General features: G+C 44.1%; 1 protein-coding gene across 2 annotated transcripts in view; it reads right to left on the reverse strand.

Annotated features, from left to right (window-relative positions):
• Positions 1–11,922: 11,922 nt before the first annotated feature.
• Positions 11,923–19,882, reverse strand: part of Clcn4 (Cl-/H+ antiporter 4) — a 68,262-nt gene continuing 60,302 nt past the window's right edge. For both annotated transcript variants that reach the window (XM_004871031.4, XM_004871030.4), the window contains one exon: positions 11,923–15,220. In XM_004871031.4, the coding sequence (XP_004871088.1) occupies positions 15,130–15,220 (91 nt within the window). In that variant the 3' untranslated portion in view covers positions 11,923–15,129. The remainder of the gene's footprint in view (positions 15,221–19,882) is intronic.

Here is a 19,882-nt window from a genome sequence, read left to right on the forward strand (position 1 = left end):
ATGGCACTACACTGACCAGTGACTGAAAAGAACTAATAGACTCCAGTCTCCTTGTTCTGTTTGGAGCAAGACTCTGAACTATAAGTTCTTCACAGTCTTCCACTTTCTCCAGCTGCCCACAGCAGCAATGTGCTGGATAACATCTCCTTTTTTGTCTACCTTCTTGTCTCCACTTCTTCCCATACTCCCTCATGCTATTTCCTGCCATCATATTCTGAATACATAGCTCGCACTTGGTTGCAAGGCTTGCTGTTGGGGGAGCCCAGACCGAGACAGTCCCCTCTAATGGCCTAGGCTTCCTTCCAGGAGTATGAAGAGAATAAGGCCCTGGCCGGGGGGCCTGCCATTATGGAGTGCTTGGGAACAAGGGAAGAATCACCGTGCTTTGGAAGACACCCGCGTACAGATGGACCAGTGACAATCTGTCAAGGCACGAGGGCTAAAAGAAGCTGGAGACCTGGAATTTCTTTTTTTTTTCTGCTTAAATGTTTGGGGTTGTTTGGTTTTGTTTTGTTACTCATTAAGTTTATTGGTCCAATTTAGGTACACAATATGATGACATTCATTATTGGGAAGTTATACCTTTGCATGATATATCTTGGTTCTTATTTTTTTCCCCATTACCCTGCCCTCCCTTCAACCCCTCCACCCAAAGACTCTGTTTCCATTTTTTTTCCTTTTCTCATATTTGTTCTGTTCCCTTCTTTCCTTTCCCCCATGCCTCCCAATTCCCCTTCCCCTTTGGACTTCTTCTTCCTATTTCACATTATCTGTTATACATTTTGATCCTTATTTACACTTTCAGTTTTTAACACTAGAGAAACTATTCAGTATTTACACATGTGTGTCCTATTTATTCCACTTAAGAGTATGGCCTCGATGTGCATCCATTTAGCTATGAATGTCTCTAGTTTCTCATTCTTTATGGCTGAGTAGTACTCCATTTTATAAAGAAACCACATCTTCTTTATCCAGGGAGACCTAGAATTTCTAAAGAAAACCAAAACACAAAAATATACCCTTGGCCCCAAATATCCCTATTTCAAACAGGCAAAGGTTAAACTGTCATTTTGTCATATGCTCTATCTAAGCCTAAATATTATTTTCATCCTTTCATGATTCTTTGTTTGATTTGTTCAAGTCTTACCTTGATTCATAGCCACAAACATTTTTGAGTCATACAAACATACAACACATCAGGTTATGAAGCTTTAGGATAAGGCAATGAGGAAAATGATATATTCCCTACCAGTGATATGCTGGTGAATGTTCCAATGGGGCAAAAAGGGGCCTGGTTTATAGTATCTGCCAATTTCTGTGGTGTAAATATTCCCACCATGGCTGATTTCAACCTTAGAAATATGACATCAAATGACTTCCAAAGCTCCTGCAGTAAATGTAACCATCAGCTTTTGTGAGCTGGTACAAGCTGGATTCTACATACTTCTAGGAATTTATCAAACTGACTCCAGAGTGGAAAATGACTCAACACCAGAGACCTTGGTTTCTCACTCACATGACAGTCCTGGGCAGGTAAACAGGCCCCTGGCAAGTGGTCCTCTATAGTCCTTCAGAGGCCCAGGCTGACCTCAGAGCTGCCATCTTCAACACACGGCTTCCAAGGTCGTCCTGGATCGTCTCCATTTGTCTTAGTCACTTTCCTCATCACTGGGACAAAATGCCTGACACCAATAATTTAAAGACGGAATGGTTTATTTTGGCTCAAAGTTCAGAAGTTCCAGTCCATGTTCAGCAGTCCAGTAACAGCATGGCAGAAGGGCCTAGATGGAGGAAAGCTGTTCACTTCGTGGTGGCCGAGAAACAGAGACAGCAGGGAGGAGCCAGGGACCCTTCCAGGTCATGTCCCCAGTGATCTGCCTCTAAGTATGCCCCACCTCCTAACAGAAAGTCAGCTATAGGTCCCCATAGTCCATTCACCTTCCACAAGCCCCGCCTCTGAGTACATGAGGTTCTTGGGGGACATTCTTGATCTGAACCATAACACAATTCCAGCCCAGCAGAAAAGAAGACTGCGGAGGATTACACACGGGGTTTATGAAGCTCATTTCTGCTCTTATTCCATTGGCTAGCAGCAATATGTGGTCACATCTACTTGCAAGGGAAGCTGGGAAATGTAGTTTAGCCGTGAGCACAGGAAGAGGAGACCATGGAGTTTTGTCTGCCACGATCATATTTGTAAACATTTATGCTATGCCAGATACTGTGTTCAACAAGTTTGTATAGATATATGAGTTAAAATCTTTTATAGATGAGAAAACTAAAACTTAGAGAGGTCAAGTGACTTGCCTGTGGCTATACACCTAGGAAGTAGCAGAGCCTGGACTCAAAATCCATGTCCATCCTATGCCAAAGGAAAAACTCTTCGAAAGATAAGTTTAGCAGGCTTCATCTCTGTGAAGATGGTGACCAAACATCATTTGATCCTGAATCAGATCTCAGCTACAGTAATTCCCCTTTGGCAAGACACAATTCTCCGTCTGGTCTCTCAGCTCCTTAGTCTCAAGAAGGTGAGGCTGGAGTTTTAGCACTCAAGTCTATCAGCCCTAATCGTGAGAAATGATGTGTATTCAGAGTAGAGATTTATTGAATTTGTAGCCGCTGCCCTCTGGAAAATATGAGGATCCGAGGGAGCTGGAGACATTTTGATTGGCCCAGGATGGAGCAAAATGGCATTTTTTATCTCAAGCACTGGGAGGGGGATGCAGTGGGATAGAGCTAGCCGCTTAGAAGAAAGGGAAGAGAAAGGGAAGAGAAACCAAGATAGCTTGACCTTTTGGCCCCAAACAACAGAAGGGAACATAAAAGAAATGTTTGCTCTGTCTTAGGTCTTCTGGGTTTTAATGATGGATTGTTCCAGACATAAGATGGAGCCACCATGAGCCTTCACAGCTATCGTGGGGTGCAAGAGCTGACATCTAGCAAGGCAGCTCTGCATCAGCAGCTGCAAAGTGAGCTTTAAGTGGCTTGTTAATGATGTGAAATACTGCAGCATACATAGTCTTCTTCTTCTTTATAGTATGTAAGTTAGAATGTTTATTCTCCTCAAATCATTCTCCAACATGTTGCTCTAGGCTCCTTCAATCTCAAGAAAGGAGCTGTAGGGGTAGCAAAACTCCACCTCCGTCCTCTGAGGGTCCTGGCTGGGCTGGAGAATTAACTTGACACAAGATAGATTAACAGGAGAAAAGCATACACATTTATCTAATGCAAGTTTTATGAGGTATAAGGAATGAAGGCTCACAGAAGCAATTAGACCCAATCACTATATGTTGAATTGGAAAAAAAATAGTAAACTGTACAAAAACAATCGAACTATGTGAGGAGGCTTCAAAGGCAAGAGACATTTTAACAAGGTCTGTACAGATTTCTCTTGGTTTCAGCTTCCTATCACTGATGGTAAGAATGTTATTCCTTTTCCTATAAGAAGGACATCTTTCACATGGGAATTTCTTCTCTTGTTTTGAGTGCCTTTAATTCAAAATACCCAACATGCCAGAGCTGCATATTTTGGGATGGCATATTCTTAACTCCTTGGGAGAACACATTGCAAATAGTGTCCTGAGATTTGCCTAAAACCCGGAATCTGCCTTTGGAAGTATCTGTGCTGGGGAACTGCTGCCATCTTGGATGCCATGGCTGAAAATAATTTTTTTTGTACCACTTATCTAAAGATTACAATACTCTCTCTAGATAGTTATATTTTCATTCCTCTTCAGACCTGGTTATTAGATGCACCTTTTGGATATTTTTCTACTAAAGCAACAGAATCACTTCAAGTTCTTATATTTGAAAGACAGAATCTATTAACCAAATCCAGAAATCCTGAAATTTAATCGCATTTCTATTCTCTCTTGACATTGTACACCAGAAGAACTTTCCAGTCAGTGGGGCATTCTTTCCCTTTGATGTGACATGTTCAGTAAAGTCACCAGCATGGATTTCCCGAGCAGTTAGTCTCTGTGGCATTTAGAACCTGCCATACTTCTTTGCAGGTTCAGTTTGATCAAAGATACACTAGGACAGGGAGAGTCTTCAGACTCCACTTTCATATTTGTTCTTTGGAAATTCGGGGTCTCTCAACTAAGCAGCCCCTCTCAGACTATCTAACACCAAGCCGATTACTATTTCCTTTTGACACCTAGTGTTTTATGTAACATTTTACACAATGGCAGATGGGTCTCTTCTGGGAAAAAGCTCCACATCTCCAAAAAAACTCTGTCAGGGGGATTTTCCTGATTTATTCTAAAAGGTCACAGCTAAAGAAGAGGTTTTCAACATTTTTCCACTCTTCGAATGCTTCCATTGATAATCATCAATATACATGGTACCTGAGCTGACACTGAAAGAATGGAGACATAGCTCCTTGACCTTGAGAAACACAGATTTGACCAAGAAAGCCAATGCCAAGTTTTCACCCTCAGAATTCTCACATTAGGAATCAATATTCTATGTTAGCTCCAGGCTGAAGAAAGAAAATAGAAGCACAAGATATCCCATCTGCTTCCAGGGACCATGATGTGGAACTTAAAATTAAGCTACTATTTAAAGCAGGGCTTGCTCTTGTTAACTCTTGGAGTCCAACTTGAATGTCAAAGTGCAGACTTGAAATTGTCACAGGCTCACGTGGCCCCACCCATTTTGGAAACACCATGTGCTCTGCAGTTATATTCTTGAGGCCCGGTAATTACAAAAACAAAACCCAAATCAGATGATGTGATTTCACCCAACTACAGCTCTTTTTTCGGATCCTGTAATCATTGTTTATACTTTCCCATGTCAGTCTGCTGGAGTCCTCCTCTCTGCTTTTCTTCTCCCATTGGCAGCTGGTGCTGTGAATGTTTGCTTGAAACAAACATTTTTTCCGAGGCATATGTGCCTGTCCCCTCAGTCTGGGCGACCAATGTGCACCCTTGAGTCATGTATGTCTCGATGTGGTTTGCAGATCAGGAATGGCAGTGCTGTGGCCGGGGAGGCCTGGGGAGAGACTGGGGATGAGGCAGCATTCTTTGACCTCCATGCCACGCAGATATCCTTTCCCCTTGATGAGCCTTGACTGACAAAGCCTGTCTGGGTTCTGTCTCGGGGACAATTTGGAGCTCACATTACAATATGACTTCTGAGGCCTTTGAAGTCCCAGCTGCAGGGGCAAAAGCACTGCAGTGATTAGGGGGCCAGCCTGCTCTGGGAAGGGGATGGCTACACTGTTGAATACGAAATGCAATTAAAAAGGAGCACCTGGGATCGAATCGAAGCAAAGAATGTGACTCTGGCTCCAAGCAGAAGGGGGCTCATTTAATCACTACAAAGTGCTTGATTCAGGAAAAAAAAACCTCAAAACCTTAAAAACCAAAAATAAAATTTAAAAAAAAACACCTCTGACTTGCCAGCACAACAAAGAAATGTACGAATTCTTGTAACACCTTCAGGGCAGCCCACGGGCAAATTCAGTTTGTAGCTGCCTCACCCCCTACCCCGTGCCCATGGGCTCCTTTTCTTTTCTGTGCTGTCCAGGCTTCTTCATACTTCCTCAACAGCCTGAAACTCTCACTTTTCCCATCACTTTTCACACTCATTCTGCTCCTCCCCACCCAGGTCTAATGTCCCAGAGGCAGTGCCTGCTCCAGGTCTATGCAAGTGCACATGTATGTATGTGAGTGCTCCATGTGTGTGCTGGTTTTAGCACTTTACACTATCTCCATCAAAACACATCTCTCCCCTTTCCCATTCCCATAGGCCAATGGGTCTCATGCTACTACTGCCGCTGAACCAGCTGCAGGGCTCCTTAAAACACAGATAGACAGGCCTGGCCCAGGGCTTCCTGACTTGATAGGTCCGGGGTAGGCCAGAGAGTTCACATTTCTAACTAATCACTGGGTAATCCAGATGCTGCTGCTGGAAGAACTACGCTTTGAGAACCACCAGCTGACTCCAACCAGCAGACTAAGAAGCTAATTAGTGGCTGTTCTGTTGAAGGAAAATGTTCTGGACTTGAAGGCACCAAGGAAAGCTGAGTTTAAGCTCCCTCTTACCACATACTTACTTGGGCATGTCCCCAGAGTCCTGAGGTTCTCAGTCTTGAACTCACATTGGAATCACACTGCACCCTTTATAAAGTTGGTGGTACACCCCCACCCAAGATCGACTTAATCAGAATCTCGGGGCATGGATCCAAAGCATCAGTATTTGGTATGATCTCCACAGGTCATTCTCCTGTGCTTTTAACCTCTCTGGCCTCAGTATCACCCTCTGAATAATGGCCATAATAATTTTTACCTCACCAGACCCTTGAGAAGTCCTTGGATATAAGGCTACTCAAATGTTAATGACATAGGGCTACTCAAATTCTAGGTGTAAGTTTCCCTCAGAGAAAACATTTAAATTTTAACAGAGGCCATTAACACCTCTGTTAATATCTAAGTCAGGGCTGATATTTCTGGCACAAGTTAAGCTGTTGGAGAAAGTTGGAGGGTAGGAAAGCATTTTAACAAATTCATCTTATTCCTCTGACACACGTGTCTCTCCTTGCTTGGGTTTTTTTTCTTCATTTTTTCCACCCAATGTAAGAAAGTTAAATTACTTTTGGTAGCTATCCAATGGTTTGGTGACCCTAATTTACTCTAGCCCAGGGGCCAGCAAACCTTTTCTGTGAAGGACCTGATAATAAATATTTTAGGCTTTGTGGGCCAGATGCCTGCTGCCATTACTTAACTCTACCATTATAGCGCAAAAGCAGCCACAGACAAAAACAAACAGCCATAGACAATACATAAATGTATGAGCATGGCTGTGTCCCAATAAACTTGGTCTACAAAAATAGGTGGCAGCCTGAATTGGCTATGTGTATAATTTGCTGACCACTCCTCTAAGCCTCCAATAAAGACAAAACTATTCAAAGTTGACTCAAGCAGCTGAAGCAGCTGGACTCTAATGAGATGTAACAAGCAAAGAGCGATTTCTCTCCGTGCTCATGTGTATGGCCTGAGCATGAAGGCAAGTGAGGAAGACAGGGTGATCTCCCAGATGGGCAAAAGTGAAGTCACTCACTTCAAAGTCATCATTTGGTCAGGCATGGTGGCACATGCCTACAATCCCAGCACTCTGGGAGGCTGAGGTAGGAAGGTCTCAAGTTTGAGGCTAGTCTGGGCAACTTAGAGACTTAGTGAGACCCTCTCTCAAAGGAAAAAGGAAAAAGGCGCTCAGGATGTTGCTCAGTGTGAAAGGCCTGGGTTCACTCCCCAGTGACGGAAAGAAAAGAAAGAAGGAAGGAAAGAAAGGAAGAAAGAAAGAGAAGGAAGGAAGGAAGGAAGGAAGGAAGGAAAACATTTGCAACTGGCCTAAGACTTATTCCCAGGGAAGATGTTTGTGATCCTCCCAGGTTCACTACTGAGTTCTCTGGAGAAAAGCAAATGCACTCACCACCACCACCACCTTAAATTGCTGCTTTCTGCTTAAAGCAGACGGGGAGTCTCCATCAGTCTTTGCTTAACAATAGGAATTTTCACCTAGCTTTACAGGAAACCCACCACAGTGATAAAAGGAGGGGTCCCTTTTCCCAAGCATTGTAAATCACAGTGCTTCCTTCTGTACAGTTGGGCCAGGACAGTGGGGATTTGTGTCCTCCCTGTCCTTTGGCAATGTCTGGAGACATTTTGGGTATCACAACTGGGGGAAAAACAGTGGCATCTCTTGGACTGAGGTCACAGAGGATGCTCAACACCCTACAGTCCCCAGGACAGGCCGGCCATACTCATCTGGTGTACATTGTCACTAGTGTCCAGGAGGAGGACCCCCGAGAGAGCACCACACAGGCGAGCAGTTGTGACAGGGAATATTTAGAGGCTACCTTGTTTCTTGACATAGGCTCCTTCCTTCGCCTGATCACTACAGCAGCGGATCCCTCCCTCTTGCATTGGAAGTGAGAGAATCTGGAGGACATTGGATCTTAGAGCTGGAAGTAAATCAGGAGATCACCTCGTGCAGGCCCTATTACCAAAGGTAGCTCTTCTCAAACTTTGCCTACAAATCATTTGGGGTGGTAGAGATGCAGATTCCACTCCAGGGCAGAAGCATTTCAGACCTGCCCTTGCTGTGGCACTGCAGGCACAGGCAGCCCCAGCTGCACGGGAATGATGAAGTGTAAGGAAATGTCCCTGTCCCACAGATGACTCAATCGTAATCCACTAAAGTTAACTCACTTCTCCCAGGGCATTCAGCTGGAGATTCTGAAAAAGAGACTTCCTGGACCCTCCCACCCCTGCCACCAAATAGTGAACCACAGAACCCACTTGTCCTCGGGCACCCCAAAGGGTCTTGGGGAAGCACAGGGTCCACAAGCTCTGTGAGCACATTTCCACTGTGCAATGCCCTGTTCTTTCTCCCTGGCTCTTTAATAATCAGCAGGGTTCTGTTCGGGAGGTCTAAGGAGAGATGATAGAAAACAGGGAGGTCAACTTTTGGGGGAAAGGGTTTGGGGGCAAGAGCAGAGAGGAAAGTGGGAAGGAGGATCAAAAATAATCAAAGTAATTTTGTAGGAAAATGGGTGGATCTTTGAGACTGTAATGCTAAGTGAAATAAATTAGACACAGAAAGTTCGTATCACATGGTTTCTCTTATGTGAGAAATGCAAAATATAAATAATTTAAAGAGCAAAATAAAAGAGAGATGGCAGGAAACAGGGAGGTAGACTCTGTGGAGATGGGAAGGGGGTCTGGGACTTGAGGGAGCGGGAGGGCGGGAGGGAAGGGGGTAAAAATGAGCAAGATGTGTACTAATATGTACATATACATGTACTAATTCCCCAAAACGAATGTAATGATTATGCATCACAAACATATACCAATAATAGTAATAAGAATAACCAGCAGGGGCTCTGGCTCCAGCCAGCACTTCGCTTTGGCAACTCCCTGGGGAAAGTTCCTTGACAATCATGTAAACCGTCCAGCAGCCATTCCTGGAAATGTCTTTCTGGGGACAGACTGGAGTTTGAAAACTGACAAAAAAGGAAACCTGTTCATGCAAAAGGAGTAAGCTCCAATTTCCGCTCCGGTTCAGGCAGGCTGGAAACAGGTGGAAGAGTGTGAGTAAGTGAAAGGGACCCGGACCCCGGCAGAAGGAAGGAATGTTCTACCAGCAAGCGAGTGTCCTCTGGACCCAACCTGTCAGGCAGCCTGTGGGTCGAGAATTTATGGATGTGTTTTCAATTTCTCTGACAGAATCTGTTTGGATTGAGGACAGCTGTTTAATCTTTGAAATATGTGTTCCATAACAATCGCTGGAATCACATATAAATCGCTCCTTTCGTCCTGTGAGCCAAACCCTGACTAAAGGGGTTTGCAAATCCCCACAAGGTGCTCTTTGCTTATTGCTCATTTGGAAAGAGAAAAAACCGTTTCTTTAATGAAATGCAATGTTGAGGAACTGCCAAAAATAGATGCTCCCTATCTGCCTTCACATATGGTAGCTTCTTTCTAGCCAATTAACTACCAATAAACTGAGGGAAGAGATGTAAAACGGGGCATCTGCATATCGCCTGGGCACAGATGGAAGTGTCTGATCCTGACTCCACCCACGAAGGCCCAGGAAGCCCAGCATGACCCAGACTTTTATTTACAAGGCCATCCTTCTTTGCCTTAGCTAAGCCCCCAGAATTAAGACTGATGGGTTGTCACCTTTGGGTCAAATCCTGTGTGTTCATTCTCTGCCTCTGGCTTTTAACTATGTCATGGTAAAGAGAAATAGCCAAGGCCCACAAAAGGCTATTCTTTCATGAGTTTTACCAGTTAACACCATGCTGCCGAGATGTGGGGGAGGGGTGAAACTGTAGTGGACATGGGGTTTTACACTGTCTGAAAATAAGCGACTTATACCCAGTCTGTTGGCTTATCCTTGGAAATACATCCAGAACTCAAGAACTTCCCTGAGGCCAGCCTCCACATCGCTCATCTATTGCAATAGCCTCTAACCAGAGTCCTGGCTTCCATACTTATTGTCCAACCACCAGAATGGTTTGTGGACAGCACAAGTCAAATACGTCACTCCTTGAAATTCCAGGTCTTTACCTGGCCCTTCAATACCCTAAGGCATCTGCTTATGTCTACTCTCCTTCCAAAGGAAAAACAGAATGGACTTCAAATACTCCCGCTCTCGCCCCATAGCCGATATATCCTCAGTTATTTATCCCTAGTGGGACCCCATCAGGGTAGGCTCATTTCCACTCCAGGACTTTTGCATTTACTGTGCTCACAGCTGGTTCTCTCACCTAGTCAGAGGGGACTCCTCTCACCACCATATTGAACAGCACCTCTTCTAGGTCATGGGTATGTGGCCATTCTTTCTTTCTTTTTCAACTTTTTTTAAGGTTGAAAATTTTCAAAATAAAAACACACAATTTAAGCCCTTGTGGTTCCCAGGGTACTAGAGAGAAATTTTTCTGTTGAAAGAAAGGATGAGGCCTGGCCTGGTGGTGCCCATCTGTGACTGCAGCACTCTGGGAGACGGAGGCAGAAGGGTCACAAGTTTGAGCCCAGCCTGGGCAACTTAGGGACTTAATGAGACCCTGCCTCAAAATAAAAAATAAAAAAGGGCTGGGGTGTAGCTCAATATGAAGGCCTTGGGTTCAATCCCCAATATCACACACACAGGAAATGAAGGCTGAATGAAGAAATATCAGACCAAACTGTACCCCTCAGCCTCCAACACAGAGTAGACATACAGATGGCCTGGGGACAGTGGTCCTGCCCTATTCTTGGACGTCTCAAGCCATGGCCTCAATTTTTATTTGGTCTCTTTGGTCGTTGCCCACTTAGCCAAGAACAAAGGATTTTAAAGCCAACCAAAATGACGTCACAGTCTTCACAACAGTCTTAAGGATGGGTCTGTAACTTTGTTACATGCCTCAGCCATGTCACCAGACAAGGTTTCCAGAGGATCTGTTGGGCAGAAACAGACTGTGAAATCACAGTATCAGTTCCATTTATGATATGCTTGTTGAGGACTCTGTGCTTGTTTTATTTTTAAAAGTGTGGTTCAAACATTTAATTTTTGATAAGGTGCCAATGTTTACAGAGAACATTGCAATTAAAAAAAAGTTGCTATGTGGTTGTTCCAACACCAAATGCGAATATATCTCATAAAAGTTGCACATAGGCTCATTCCCAGCTCACCTAGGACAGCAAATAGATAGTTATTACCGAACCGGTGAAAATGGGATCTGGTTAATGTTTCCCAAGGTAGACATACAGGCTCCTTTCTCATGTAAATCATTTCAAAAGCTAGAAGCTGAGTCTGATAAAACACTGACTACACAAAATTAAAATGAAAGCATAATATTACAATTAAATGGGAACTCACTAGTCTTCCTCCTTGGGTTTCACATCTTTTCCAGCTCAGCGCTGGATAATGAATACCAAGTAGACTTTGCACATGTTGATAATTTAAAGTAATCAGATCTCACCTAAATGAAACAAACAACTCCAACATCTTCAGTTTCTGCGACTTGTTAGGACTCAAAGTGTGTCTGTTTACAAGCCCTCTCCTTCATAAGGCCTTGGGGAAGTACTGGGCAGAGAACCTTGAGACTGCCTGCTTTTAAGCAACACCTAGTGATCAATTTTGAATGACTCACTTTGAGCACACTGACCTTTCCCTAACAGCCACAGGAACATCTGCAGTCCCAAAGTATGCACTGAAAAACACTTGGAAAACATTTACCTAGCACTTTTAGGATACCCTTTATTTGGTGTCCTGCCGCCCATTTCCTCAGTAATAGAGAGGGAAAACAAGACACAAGTAATGTGCCCTGTTGAGAACCCCTTTTCCACTGTGTGCCATGGTTTTGTACGTTAAAAATAGAGTCAGAGAAAAAGCAGAATGTTCTACAAATACCTGGAAAAGAAACAAACGTTGTTCAGAAATATATTTATTTCACCTCCCACCAGGTAAAGTGGATGGAAATTCTGCACCAGGATCTAGCAAACACCCTCAGAATCCCACCTAGGTACTTTTACAACAGTGACCAAGAGCTAGCCAGTGTCCCTCTGGAGCTCGGCTGAGGCCTTAGCCAGGGTGGACCACGTGGCTAAGGTGGACTCCTTGGGAAGAAGCCCATTAACTGTAGCAGTCCCGACTACAGAGTCCCCACCCTTGACCTTCACCTGCCTATCTGACCGTCTTCCTATGGAGGAAAGCCCAAACCCCACACCAGACTCCAGGATCAACTTGCAATGAAAAGAAGACTGGGTTATTTCCGAAGTCATTCTTGCAAAGGCTTCCCATACAGCCCAGAACATCTGTGCACTGAGCACTGGGAGAAGGCCACAGCTCTCCATTTCCCTCTTGGTGCCCTTGGCCTGGAGTAAACCATAGCCCCTTCCATGGCCTCACTAGGTTAAAAGAAAATTCTGTGGTCTCGCTGACCTTTGGCTACCTGTCCACTGTTTTCTGCTCTCTGTGAAGCTACCTGTTTCAGCTAAAAGGGCCTCCCGGATTATGAGGCCAGGCTCTGACAAATACTCTTTCCTGTTACCGGCCAGCTTTGAGGAGAGCCACGTGGGAATATGAGGGAAACTAAATGAGGTAAACTTTAAAACTTTAGGATTTATTGTCCAGGGGAATCCTGCTCCAACTCCACATGTCCTGTGGAAACCCCAATAAAAACACTAAGATCTACTGTTTAATATTTGTGCTATGGGGCCGGGGATTTAGCTCAGTGGTTCCAGCGCCTGCCGCGCAAGCGCACAGTCCCGAGTTCGATCCCCGGTACCAAAAATAATATTTGTGCTATGAATGAGACAACAAATTTCATTGTAAGACCAAAGTTGCAATTCTCCATTGACTGGATATTTCCTTGCTGATGTGGCTATTTCATGTTAATCTGGAGGGAAGCAATTGGTAACGGAAACAAATTTTCCATAGTTGACAGCATGATCTGACTTAAATATTTTAATCCAGAGAGCACGTATCCTTTTAGAACTAGAATTTTTTTTTCTTTTGGTACCAGGGATCAAACTCGAGACCTTGTGCTAGCGAGGCAGGCGGCGGCACCACTGAGCTAAATCCCCGGCGCTATAACTAGAATTTTTAATAGAAACCCACTTGTAGCTAAGTTTCTATCAAAATGAAAATTCTCATTAGGGCTAAGAAATGATAGATTCTAATTAGGCATTCTATGTCAATCTGAGATAAAAGGTGGGAAACAAGGTGCTTAGAAGAATGTTTGGAGGAGCAAGGAAGTAATGAAAGAGTAAGGAAGACACACAGGGCAGTGACACGGGCACAATGATGGGATTTCACATGGCAGATATATTCTCCTCCCAAGAACCAATCCCTCTTCTTACCAGGAAAACCTAGATTTCATTCAGAGAGAAATGTGCCTAGGTAAAACATCTCCTTCCCAGGCTCGCTTGTAGGCATAGGGAAACAAGTGACAGAATTCTAACCAACTGGTGCAGCTGAACATGTTGGGGAAAGCTCTGCTCTCCGGATACAGACATTGGAACTTGTTAATCGCCTCCTTCTTCTTTTTCCCACTTAAAAAGCAAACATGATACTGGGAGGTTCAGCCACCACCTTGCAACTATGAGCCAATAAGTCAAAGGCAGAGGATGAGGATGATAGAAAAGAAATGCCAAAGAGTTTGGGTCCCTGTTGATATTATGGAGACAGTCCTGGGGTGCCTCTCTCCCAGGTTTCTTATTCAGCCCTTCACTACTTGTTGGATTTCCTATTATTTGCAGTCAGGTGCACACAAACCTGAAACATCAATATTCAATGGCAATGAGACTGAAAAAGATGAGGATGATTCTGGGAAAGGGGAAGGATAAAGACTAAAGTAAAGAGGCAAGTAGGATAAATCATACCAATCATAGAAGGGGCCTAAAACATAGCTTAGTTCCTCCCTGCAGGAAAGACAGAGTCCTGATGAAAAGAATAACTGCATCATTACATCAAATACAAATGCCCAATGTTTAAATGGGCTGTATGAAATTGAACTGTGTCCTGTCCCGTGATTGCTAGTATGAAAGGGCATGCTAGATACATTAAAAGTGGACATTTTGCATCCTACAGAGAAGAGAATGGAACAGTTAGAATCAATTTAGTATTTCTCTTCCAGTCCATTTGGAGGAGTTCCCACTGAGAACTTGTATGCCTCATCCCCTTCACAGTCATAGGAAAAATAAGTAGAAACAGTAGGGAGCCAGTTTTGACTCTTGCATATGCTACTGGGAAATTAAAACACACTTGTGGCAAGCAGAGTGCATACAGGCCACAACCCATGTAAAGTGCTGGACTGATCAATTATTAAGAATGCACAGGCAACAGTAATAAGCAAATGAAGCAAATGCAATGGGGATGTAAATCAATACTTGGGTGTATGTCCCTCAAGATAAGGATGCAGCCTCTCATCTGAGAGAAAACAACATGCAATACAACATGCTTTAGTAGTTCATCGTCCAGGCCCAAGGTGCTGGTCAGTCCCAAGGTTTTGGTCTGACGTAGTGAAATGTTTTCTTCCAGGTCATCATGGCAAGCACCCATGATGTTGGCTCAAAACTGGATAAATAAGCAAAACACTGGGTAATGGGCTGAGAACAGGAGCAAGAAATGGGACGGTCGTGAGCAGACCCACTGGGGTAGGCTTGCAGCCGTCACTCTGTCTTTAGTATGATTCAGTAACATAGCAGCAAAATTTCAAGAATCAATAAATAAGGACATTGCCATGCCAGTACCCCTTTGTCCCTTGGACTCAAAGCTTCACATGTGTTCCGAAGTTACCAACATCAGCCTTGAGCAGACGAGGCCAGAGGTTCTCCACGCAGCACTCGTGTTCCATGTCATCCTAGAAACCACATCACTCACACCCACCCATATGCCCCCAAGGCAGTTAGCAAACTCATTAAGAAATGCGACTTGAAACTCATAAGGGGTTAAAGCTATAAAATGTCTACATTGATGGTTTTGCTTTGAAAAAAAAAAAGATTTCATCCTTCTTCCCCTCCTTTCAAAGGAAGCTTTTGTTTCTGCTGCTGCCAGTGCATGATCTTTGATTTATTTACTTATTTTAAAATGATATAGTCAATGTTTTTTCTCAAAATAATTGCCACCTTGTTGCTAATTAAACATGATGGATTCAGGGTCCTGGTTTGCCATCTGGGCCATGTGTCTCAAAACATCCTTTTTTGTGATGATGCCAAGAAGTCTCCTAGAGTGGAAAGAAAATGGAGAAGAGATCAGCCTTGCACGGACTCACTTTTGTCCATAAGCCCCAGTGCCTCTTTCCCCAGAGCACAGGGTTAGGCGAAGTTTCCCAGCTTCCCTTCTGGTTGGGCAGGGTCAATGGACTCAGTTCCGTCCAAGTGGTCCACAGATGAAGGTGACAGATGCCACTCCCAGTTCTCCTGCACATCTCATCTGTTAGCCAGAGGCAGAGGCAGAGGACTTAGGGCCCACCAGATTTAAAACACCGGGTCTATGCCACATTGTATGGCCAAGGGCCCACACCTGCAACCCACATAGGATATGACGTGTGGGCAAAATAAACGTTTATTGCATTAGGCCACTGAGACTGCAAGCGTGTTCATTATAGCAGTGATCTTATGATGACTAATACACTCTCTTAAATTTCAAGACTATACTCAATTGTAAAAGTGCTTATGAAAGCCATTGTGAAAACAACCACACCAAGAAATTCCAAGTGTAAAGAATTTTAAATGTAAAAAATGTTACGTATAAGATAAAAATTTATTCTATTTTTGATTTGATCTTGCTGGAAGGGTAAAGTTCAACATTCATCTCTGATCATATATGCAAATTACCTCCTCTTCCAAAATCCCATTGCTTTCAGTTTATAAAAAAAATGCTATTTACCAGTGTCCCTTGCATAGGACCACCTGGACTGTATGTCACTCAGCCCCACGGAGCACCATTCACAAACACTATAATGTAAATAGTGCTCCCTGTATTCTGCAGTACCCTTCTGCATAGCTGTGCACAGCAACCTTTGCTTTATTGTTTTATTAAACACTGAAATGACACCTGCAGGTACAAATCATGCCTCCTGGGTAAAGTGAAAGGTTCGACAGAAGAGGGTGTGCATGACTTCTTTGGAATACAAGTTCCATTACCAAATAAGTTTTCAAACGACTGCTCACTGTATCTCCATCATACCCAAGAAAAGGAATATGGGCAAGCAAACTATAACAGTCTCACATAAGAATATTGTATAGCCATTAAAACGACAGGATTCACAACCAGGCATGGTGGCGCATGCCTGTAATCCCAGCTACTTGGGAGGCCTGGGCAGGCCCAAGGTGGTAAGTTTGAGTCGCACCTGGGCAATTTAGCAAGGGCCTGGGGATGTAGCTCACTGCAAAGGCCCTGAGTTCAGTCCCCACTACCACACACAGAGAAGACAGGTTTATTCTCTGTGTTCACGTAAAACGATGTTATACCCCAAAAAATTAGAAAACACAACTGTAATACCCTGCCATTTTTAAATTAAAGCTAAAAATAGCTAAGTTCACCTTTTGCTAATAGTAGATAAGAAGAGGGGATACAAGTATTCCAAGGGGTATTCACATCAGTTACACCTGGTGAGAAAGTCAGGCTGTAATTCAGACTTTGTTGTATTTGACCATACTCCGTCTTACACAGCCTTGAAAATGTGATTTCTTGTGTCCATTTTCCCATCTATCATCCTAGGTAGACAGGTGATAGGAAATGCTGCCCCTTCCCCTCCACCTCAGATGAACATCTTTAAGAGAGAGGAAAACAGCAAAAGGGGGCCTTTAAAAGCAGGCTAAACAGCAGCTGTGTGTGAAGGGGTAGTCGCCTGAAGGGAGTGTGGAGGGTGGCTTAGGGGGACAGACCCTCAAGCTGTTTGGGGTTCCTTGACTTTAGTCATGGCCATGCATTACTTTAAGTACATTTCTAAAATGTATCACAATGCAATAAAATAGAAGATGTCCCGTAAAACAAGATGCTGTTCTACAACCCTATCGAGCTGAGTCTGAGTCTTTTTATTGGTCACCCAGGGTGCTTTAACAAAATAACATAGATGAGGCGGCTTTTTCAAAGTGCCAGATCAAGATGCCCACAGGTTAGTTGCTCCAGGGGCCACTCTCTTTGGTTTACAGATGGACACTGCCACCTCCTTGCTGTGTCTCTACATGGCTTCTTCTACTCCTCTTGTCTCTCCCTCTTATGAGGACATCAGTCCCACTGAACTAGGGTCTACACTAATGGTCTCATTTAACCCTGACTACCTCCTTAAAGGCCTATGTTCCAACAGTCACACTGGGGGTTAAGGCTTCAATATGGGAATCTAGAGGTAGGGACACAATTCAGTCCATAGTAGTTCTTCAAAGGCCTCGCACTGAATAGCTGCAATACAACAATGCCCTCTGAGTGCTTCCCTTTCTGCACCAGGTAAAATTCCCAAACATGCAAGATGTAAGAGCTGATTTAAACAAACCTAGCTTGTTCCCCCAAGTGTTGGTACAACCCTGCAACAGGGACACCTAAAGGAACCCAACACCATCCCTCTTCTTTATAGTGAGAAGCTGGCTTGGGCTGGAAATGTGAGTATGACCACAGCTGAAGGAATCAGGACCTCCAATGGCTCTGGCCTCTTCGCACAGAGATGTTGCTGAGTCCAGCTGGTGAAAACTGATGAACACTTTTCCATCCTGATTTGTCTTAGTTGCTTGGGGGTCAACTGCATAACAAGGGCAATTGCATTCATTCAGTGACAGGTCAGCATTTTCTCAGGATGCCGTTCCCAGCGCTTTGCCAAATCGCCTGTTTCCGTGGAAGCTTTGGTGAGCCCCTCGCTCATCAGAGCTGCCTTTCACCCTGGCAGCTGAGAAGAGCAGCCCAGGTCTCTGGACCTGCAGCACACTGGAGGCTCAGAGGACCAGGTAAAGAAAAGAGGTTTCCGCCTGGGGCCCGATACATTTTGTCTTTACACTAATGGTGTTAATTAATTTCAAGGGAGCAGTAATAGCCAGGGGAGGTGGCTCTGACACTGAGAAGGGCTACTGCGTAAAAGCAAATGGGCACCCCCATGAGGTCCTGCCTATACAGCAGCAGCTATCCCAACCTGAGTCTATAGGACTCTCCCCATCCCTCTATGCCTCTGAAAGGATGTACACAGGGCTTCTCCACCCTGGCACAACTGATAGTAGGGGCTTGGTCATTTTTTGCTGGCGGGGAGGTGGTAGCTGTCCTGGGCAGGCCTCTACCCTCTATGTATGTCTGTGACATCCCTGTCCCCCCCAGTGGTAATAACAAATTTCTCTAAACTCTGCTAAATGTCTCCTGTGGGCAAGGGTCAAAATCACCCCTTGTTTGAACACCACTGCTCAATTTAAAAGTGATGAAATATTGCCAAACTTGATGGCTTATAGCCACAGAGGTGAATACTCTGGAATAGTCCTTGCCACTTCATATTACTTCTACAACCCAACTGAGCTCATCACAATTCTTGTTTTTGTTTCGTTTTGTTTTGTTTTTTGGTATGGGGGATTGAACTCGGGACCTTACGCTTGCGAGGCAGGCGGCGGAACCACTGAGCTAAATCCCTGGCCCATCTAAATCCCAGGTCCCACAATTCTTAACCAAAGACTACTAGCTAGCACCAACCCTTAAGCACTTTCAATATCACTCCAAGCTGGGAGCTTTCAAATAAGAGTTGTCCAAGCAGAGCATGGTGGCACATGACTGTTATCCCAGAACTCTGGGAGGCGGAGGCAGGAGGATTGTGAGTTCAAGCCCAGTCTGGGCAACTTAGTGAGACTGTCTTAAAATAAAAATGAAAAGGGCTGTACGGACATAGGTCAGTACCAAGACCCAGAATTCAATCCCAGTACAGAGAGAGAGAGAGAGAGAGAGAGAGAGAGAGAGAGAGAGACTGACCTCTATGCGTGCATATATACTGTGCCATCAGTATGGTAGGTAGAAGTCCTCAACCTGGCCCTATACTCTCACGACTTCACTGAACAGGTTTCCCAGTAGCCCAGGAGTCTGGATCCTTGGAGATGATGCTGCATACCTTTTAGCTGCCCCCAGATGTACTCCTCACTCTTACTGAAGGCTGCTGTGAGGACGACACTGATATCCTCTGGGGCCTGGGGCCTATACCAAAGGCCCTTGATGGCTCCCACTCAGCACAGCTCTGCCTCTTAGTGCCTGACAGCTAATCATGCTTTGAGAAATAGGACCTCTGGAAGAAGCCCAGATGGGACTGACTCTCAATCCAATCCCCTTTAACCTTGAGCAAAGTGTTTTGCCTCTTAGAGTGTCATATCCTCATCTCAAAAATAAAGAGAACTTATTCCTTCTTTCGTTTCCCCTTCCCCTCCCACTTCCCCTACCCCTTTGGGCCTTTTCTTCCTATTTCAAATTATCAATTACTCATTTTAAACGTTTTAGTCCTCATTTACACTTTCAGTTTCTCACACTAGAGATACTATTTGGCATTTACACGTGTGTTCTATTTAGGGAAAGGAAAAATTATAAGAAAAGAAAAAATGGAAACAAAGTCTGTGTAAATAGGGAAGGGTGGAGGGGGTGAAGGGCACACAGGTAATAGGGAAAAAATAAGAACCAAGATGCATCATGTACAGGTACAAGCACCCAATGATAAATGTAAACATATCGTATACCTAAAATGTACCAATAAAAGAATTTAAGCAAAAAATAAAAATAAAGAGAATCTAAATGTCCACCACCTAATTGAACCAATAAGTAAATGTAGTGCATCCATATAGTCGTGTTACTTACCATAAACGGGATGAAGCACTGACATATGGTACAACGTGGGTGAATTTTGAAAGTGTTATGCTAAGTACAAGGAACCAATCAC

The sequence above is a fragment of the Heterocephalus glaber genome, unplaced genomic scaffold (assembly GCF_053883595.1).
Source record: "Heterocephalus glaber isolate CG9 unplaced genomic scaffold, H.glaber_assembly_v1.0 deba00001594, whole genome shotgun sequence".
Lineage (NCBI taxonomy): Eukaryota > Metazoa > Chordata > Mammalia > Rodentia > Bathyergidae > Heterocephalus > Heterocephalus glaber.